The 7,761-nt window shown below is 37.1% G+C and overlaps 1 protein-coding gene across 1 annotated transcript in view; it reads right to left on the bottom strand.

Moving 5' to 3' along the window:
- Positions 1 to 458: 458 nt before the first annotated feature.
- GDF11 (growth differentiation factor 11) overlaps positions 459 to 7,761 on the bottom strand; it is a 543,270-nt gene continuing 535,967 nt past the window's right edge. The window contains exon 3 of the mRNA XM_069758432.1: positions 459 to 5,739. Coding sequence (XP_069614533.1) covers positions 5,359 to 5,739 — 381 coding nt within the window. The 3' untranslated portion in view covers positions 459 to 5,358. The remainder of the gene's footprint in view (positions 5,740 to 7,761) is intronic.

Genomic DNA, 7,761 nt, shown 5'->3' with positions numbered 1-7,761 from the left:
GTCTCAACTTCTCTGCTGCTAGAGATGGATTGCACTTGGCAACAGACAGCTGACAGCAAGTTAGATTGAAAGGAGAAACCTAGTGTCACTTTGGAGTTATGTTTATGGGGTAAGACCAGGGCTTTGGAATTGATAAGAGAAGTTCTGACTGCAACTAGTTCATAAATAGACAATGGCAACTAAGTATAAATCATCGGATATTTCTCTGATAACTCAGTGTTCTTGTCACTTGACCATTTACCTGAAATTGATTCATAATGTTGCAAGTATTTCCATGTAATATATTCCTTTTTATTAATGTTATCTACACAATCCAACCAGTGTGTTTTTAATCCTTGTTTATTATCTTTCCACACTATATTTTATGATGTTGAAAAATATGCTAATAGGTTTTAAAATTCATTTAACATAACTATATAATTGCTATGCAAAAAATAACTTTCCATCAGTTGGGTTATAGACTATTGGTTGAATGTGTTCCTCAGCAGAAATAAAATAACCCAAAGAAATAAAATCATTTGGCTATATTAATGCACTTTATTGTACAAAACAAAGTCTATAAAAATGAAGGAAGTGGTACTAAGATGTATGAAATTTACAATAACAAGTACTAAAACATATGAGTAACATCATTTATACACAACATGAGGAGCTTGAAAACCATGTTGTTTCTCTCTACCAGTAGAAAGCCAGCCATTTACAACCATTATTGTGTTGTATTAAGGTTCTTAAACTGAGATTGAATCAGCAAAGAAATATATAGAGTAATTCAAGATAAAGCAGACAGAACCAGTAATTTATGAAACATGACAAAATATAATGTACAGGTGATTAGCAACTAATATTACAAAGGATTATACTTATTACACATAATGCTGACTTGGTGCTGCAAGTTCAACCATATTTAATATTTGCAATTCTAACATAAAATTTGAACTAATACACATAAGTTTTCATGATGGATCTGTTTTGTAAAGCAAAACTTGCCCTAACAGCGTTTGTACCATGAATGATTTAATAATATATATTGAGATCACATAGTCATTTTTCAGTTCTTAGATATTTAGGAGCAATGGATTCTAAAATTGTTGTATAAATGTGTTCTAAAAATGTTGAATAAAGTCATTGAACAAGCACATTTAAAAGGGTAATTCCATTTGAAATCAGCCTCGCCTGCCTAATTTCTGTAGATAGGTAAGACACAGAGACAAAAGTCATTCTAAAAAAACTGCATGGAATGTTGCAGGGAGGGGTGCAAAATTTTAGGATAGGCTATCTTGCCCAGAGATGTGGCCTATGAGATGTGGCTTCCTCCCCAAAAGTTCACATCATTTATAATAATGATCTCTTGATGTAAATCAGTGGGACCTTTCAGGCAGTTCAACCTGACCTTGTTTTTTCTTCTTGCCATGCTGATACACTACAGCTAGTGCTTCATGGCATTAATAGTGTACCAGCTTATCTACCAAACGTGGTACAATTGAGTTATCTCTCTAGTGAGGTACTAAAGAATATCATAGAACTATCCCAATTAATAGATGTGTCCTTTCTTACCTTTCCTCTTCCTTTGACATATCCAGAGATGAGTGATGCAAGATGACCAGCTTTGCAAAAACACTATTCTACGATAGTTGGTAGTCATTTATGCAATATGTGTCAATGTGTGGCCACCCACAGGTTGTGATGTGGATTGTGCTTTTTCAAAGGTTTTGCTAGCACATCACAATAATATATTGATTATGTATACCGTAATTAAAAAGTGTAATCTTTAATAAAATTCATGGAAAACTAAGAGTAGACCGATTTGCCCCAGACTTAACATGAAATACAATGTCATTCTTTATTTGGAGAGTCCAAGCAGCTCAATTTTTAAGATATCTTGGAAGCTTAATGGCCAGCCCATTAAGTTGCTACATAGCCAGCCAAGGTTTAGAAGTTTCCATCTTCCTTAGAAATTGTTTAACCTTAATTGCTGCTTTTATGGAAATATACATTTGAAATATATCAATCCTCTATACAAAACTACAAGTGAAAGAAGAAATTGACAAAACATTGGTGTAATTATATCTGCAATATACATTCAGAATAACTTCAGAAGACCACCTCTATGAGGAGAGCTACACTTCTATTTACACCAGATTTCTTGTCTAAGTTTTCAAGTTCCACCAAATAATATTCAAAGTAGCCATCATCATGGAAAACCTTTTTTGTAATGCTATTTTTATATGGTCATCTCAAAATGAAGTTTTACTGTCTTGTGCCTATGCCTTATAAACATATCTGTAACCAATTCATGTCTTAATTTATTTGGCCTGCTACATTAAATTGAACAATACCAATGGGGGATCCCACAGTTTGTCCTTGGAATAATTTATATTAGTTAAATACAGTATAGTATTAAATTAAACATAGAATTGAAACAGTATTTTTGTGGAAAAGAAACATGTTTTCCAGAAAAGTCACAGCACCAAGTTTCCTTCATAGGAAAAAAAAAAATCCTTTCCAATATAGACAAATTATATGAGAACATGTCTACACAGATCTCGCACACAATTCTGTATGGGAGAAATATGAGTCAACAAATATACATAAATTTACACACAGAGATAAGGCAAAACATCTAATGTCCCACTGGTAAGCAAATGTTCCGTCGTCAGAGTATCTGTCATTGACTAATGACGGTATCATTGGGCATTGTCATTTTGGCAGGTCAACACAGAGAAGAAAAATCCTCCTTGCACCTTCTTTTCAAAGAGCTAGTGTAAAAAAAAAATCCATTTGTTAAAGTATCCAGCCGCCAAATGCGAGTCCAGTAAATGGTGTGTGCTTTTGCATGTAGTTACGAGAACATCAGGTAATGATAGCAATAATGGTTATATTGTAGCTCAAAGCTCGAAGCCGCAAAAAGAACTGTTCACTGATTACAAACAGTCAAGTAAAATTTGTGACTAATATCGTCCAATAAAGTTTGTGGATGCTTGCACAGCAACACAGGGCTTAATTAGCATTTGACATAAGGATATTGTCACCCCCTAAAGTAGGCATTAGTTTCTTTTCTTGCTTTTTTAATAGCAGGGAATTGCCTTGTAGCAGAAAACAACCTTTTTTTTCCAACTCAATACATATCTACTACAAACTGTCTCACAAAGATAAACATACACAAATAAATGATGGACAGTCCCAGCTTGGAAGGAACTACCTCTAGTAGTCCTGAATGTACAATTCTGATGCATGTGGGTGCTTACAGTGCAATGCCTCCTAGAAAGAATTTACAGCATCTGGACAACCTGTCCCTTCAAGTCTGGAGCCTGTTGGAGACTAAACAGGAACAAAAAAATGGCATCTCTTCTTCCACTGGTCCAAAGACCTTCTATAGTGCAAATGGTGCCATTGAACCCCCCTCCTACCCAAAATAAAAAAGTGATCCTTTGGACCCCCATTGCTAAAGAAATACCCATAACAAATATTCCAAAAATAAACTGATCCTATAGTCTGAGATTTTCTTCTATACATTTGTGGAGTATGAAATACACCGACGTATGCCTCCTCTGCTCAAGCTTTCATTCCTCACAGCTAATTTTATTGCTGATATTAGATTTGAAGTTAATATGTTCCTTTAAAAAAATATGAAAAACTGAAAAATAGAATCATTTGTGTTTTAGCCATGTTTTTTTGGACATTGTGAATGTACCAAATGAGCGAAAAAAGTTTCCATAGCCTATTGTAAAATTACTAATTTCCTCCTAGTCACTACAATTTAAAGCTATTTCATTTGAAATCCAGAATTTGGGGTTAAATGGAGTAAAACTGATATATTTATATACACTGTAGATTTTGGACAGAAATTTTCTATTTAAAGGGCATTTCGGGACCAAGGCACTGAAGTCAGAAGATACTCTTACTATGGCTGCAAACAGTGGTTAATATGTGAACAGCTCCATATCATTTATCGCCACACATCACATAAAATAATTGATTGTTTTCTCACAGTGTCCTAAAATACCCATGTAAAAGTGCAAGTATAGATAGGTACCTAGAACATATTGTATTCATGCGACTTAAAAGTATTGGGTGACTTCAGATAATATGGGTGTCATGGTGTATCATTTTGGGAGCCCCTTTTGAAGAACAGAAACAAAAGTAGATATATAACAAAACCAAATAAGAATTATAACTATTGATAAGTGCAAGTCGATTGAAATAATAGAATGGGCATATTTACTTCGTAGGATAGACTGAAAATAGAAATGATCTGTAGTTTACTAGTCTGTATATCAGAAGCTCATGACACAAACCAATTAATAAAACATGATAAATAGGAACTTTACTCAAATCTGATGTTAGCCCAATCCCTGAGAAGGATCAACGCTGTGATTCCTTGTGATTTCATACCCACTGGACTGCCATAGGATGAAAATCCAGTCTAAATACTAACAATTTTGGGGCAGAATTTTTAGTTTATTATTATATTTTCAAATTTTAAGACTAACCTGTTGGTTGCTGATCCAGACCTTTGCCACTGTTCTTTAAACAGGATTCCTGATACATATGCTATGTACGGCATATGACCGAGGAAAGGACAAAGACGTTACATGATTAGCCAAAAGTGGAAACTTACAAGGAATTCTTTATTTAACTTATGCTTTGCATTTTGTATTGCACAGAGCAGTAGACACAGGCAACCTCCAGAGAATATTCTTCTGGAGTTTCCCTTTAAGGGAACAGTTGCAAAAGACTGAAGGTAGGAGGGAACTTCCAGTGATTTTAGGGAGGGTTGTGTGTGAGTGAGTAGAACGCAAAGCACAAAGCAATCTGTGCAATGTACTTCCGAGAAGACCAATTTGAGAAAACATTTATAATGCAATAGGAAGTTGTCAAGTGCAAAACAGATCTTTTTTGGCCCTAGTTCATAAACAACAACTTGCAAGAAATACTAAAAAAAAATAAAAAAAATCTTAGAAGTGAATATATCCCCTTCATACCCATGAAATTAGCATTTTTGCACAATGATTAGCTTTCACTGTAAGCTGCCTAAACGATCATCCTATGCAATATGACACATCATGATTTGAGCTGCTACTTGATGTTTTTTCATCATAGTTACATAGGAATGGGCCCAAAACTGAGGTGCCATATTGATCACATGTAAAGAAAATGGCAGTCATCGCAAGAGCTTAACTAAATGCAGAAATAACACATAAAAGTGTCAAATATCTAGTGTTTTAACTAGGTTTGGATAAAGTGATTGGCAGCTTATATACTGCACCATCCCCAATACCAGATTTTGGTCTGCTTGTACCCTTGAGAGAAAGAAAAGACTTGAGTAAGAGTAGTTATAGAGGACAGAGAGTCAAAGTCTTAGGAGCATCCACAACGATCTACGACCATTCCAGGGATCTTGCCATAAATAATTTGTTGTTTGTCATTAAAATATAGCATATTAATGGGTGACATTTTTGTAGGGGTACAGCAAGGACCGGCAGACCCCCGTGGATTTGCTTGTTGGACAAGATGAGTGTGGGGGTACTTTTGCATGAACATGTATTCACACTGGCCAGAACAGTAGTTGGCTTTGTAACGTTTGGGAGCAATAATCCAGTCCCAGCCAAAGGCCTCAAAGTCCACAGTAAGCGGATAGCGGCAGCAACGTGACTCAGTAGAGTGCTCATCACAGTCAAGACCCAAGTTCCGCCTTGATCGCTTGTTGTTCTCCATAACACGCAATTCCATAAAAGGGTGCTGTATGGGAAAACAAATATGCTTAAAAACAAAGCAATGTGGAAAGTAGGGAAGAATGAAAGTAACATTACCTATTATTAACACATTCAAATACTTCCATAAGCTACTTTAAATGAGCATATTCCAGATGCAAGTTCCAGCCCAACAATGGGTCTAAGGACCCGAACTAACAGCTTTATGGTAATCTATGAAGCTGTCATTTCAGATCCTTAGACCCATAGTCAGGCCACAACTTGCATCCATAACTTTAATTCACATTATTTGAAATTAAAGAAGTATGGAAGCCATGCACCAGCTTAGCGTATTTGCTATATTTCGGGATGAGAAAGATGTTAACTTGCTCAAATAAATTTCTAGGTTGTATCTTAGGTTAAAGAGAATTTAGAGCCATAGTGTTAATCCGTTAAATGCCTTTAAATGTTCGATAGTCTAATGGGAAGTACATCTACGGGGAGACAATTAAGTTATATTCTTGCCTAGTGTTGCTTGCATCTCAAAATTGTGGTGGCTCTGGGGCACTGAAATATCAGCACTCACTAGACATGAGAACGCTGTAGTCAGTCCCTCTGCTCCTTGACCGACATCCCACTCAGCACTCAGGATGCAGAGCAAAGTGTTAGTAAAGGAGCATTATCTGTGAATATGGCATTCCAATTAGACTGCAAGAAGTTTAAAAGGGTATTTTCCTGCAAATTATCACTATGGCTGCACGTAAATACCAAGGACACATTGCAATTAGGGAATACATCAAAACTGGTGCAAAGAAAGATTACATTAGTTGGCAACTGCAATCAATAAGATTCCACCTTATTTCTCAGAGGTTTTTTTGAAAATGAAAGTGGTATCTCACCACAGGGAAGACAATCATCTCTGCTACCTTGATGCTAGTGTACCACTAGGCCACTGATATATACAGGGCCTAGTATGTTGTTTTTCTAGATACAGATATATGAAAAAGTTTGGACACCCCTATTAATCTTAAGAATAGAATACTATAAAAAATAAAAGTGTTAATAGTTTATACAGTATTTATCCAATAACAAAATTCAAAGCGAATGAATGAAAGAGAAATCTAAATCAAATTAATATTCGATGTGACCAATTCTTCTAGGTACACTTTGTTAGGTGTCGAGTTCCAGCCACTGCACAGGGGGAATCTCAAACCATGTCTGCTGTGGTCTCCCATTCTCCTCCAGCCGCAGTGGAACCTGCTCAGTGGAGAAGTTGGTCCCCACGTCTGGCTCAGCCTGATACTGTGCGAATGGTTACTGTTATCTTTCCAGGCTCTGCCCTTGTAGCCAGCACTGGTCAGTGGCGAGCAGGCTTTTCACGCACTGAGCATGCCCACGGGAGGACCTCTCATTGGAGGTCGGGGGTCACATGCTCAGGCCCTTCTGTAGCTCCTATTGGTCCACCAGGAAAGTCCTGTAGAACTGCAACTATAAAAGGTTTGCATGGCCGCATGGCGCTAGTATCAAATGTGTTTGGCTTATGCCAGTGGATACTATACCATTCTTTACATATGTGGTGTGAGGCTGTAGCTTTGGGACTGTACACTCAGGCAGGCAGCTAGCGTCAGTGGTGGCAACTAGCCTTGGCTTAGCATTTGGTTCCTTTATGTGTGCGGTTAGCACAGAAGAGTTCCGGAGCAAGCACAACTCTTAGGTAGGGTATTAGTTTTGTGTACAGCGTGACTCTGTGAGTCAACAGAGATCGCTTCCAGTTCACACGGGGTGAAGCTTAACCCACGTGTGAGCTCAGAGATTAACCACCGTTACTTTACAGCAGATATCTCTGCACGGTGGACCCCGGGCTGCGAACGCACCTTGTAGCTACCTATCTATACTCGGTGCGTTCCGCTAGCCCTAATACACTTGCACATACTGTAGTTTTTGAAAGAACTCAGTAGGAAGATTATTTCAAACATCTTGAAGAACTAAACACCAATCTTCTCTGGATGTACATTTCTGCAAATCCTTTTGTATCTTTTTGTAATCCCAAACAGACTTGCAATGCCAGTTA

The sequence above is a fragment of the Ranitomeya imitator genome, chromosome 3 (assembly GCF_032444005.1).
Source record: "Ranitomeya imitator isolate aRanImi1 chromosome 3, aRanImi1.pri, whole genome shotgun sequence".
NCBI classification, from domain to species: Eukaryota; Metazoa; Chordata; class Amphibia; order Anura; family Dendrobatidae; genus Ranitomeya; species Ranitomeya imitator.
The sequence above is the reverse complement of the archived record's forward strand: the minus strand, read 5'-3'. Positions and strand labels throughout refer to the sequence as shown.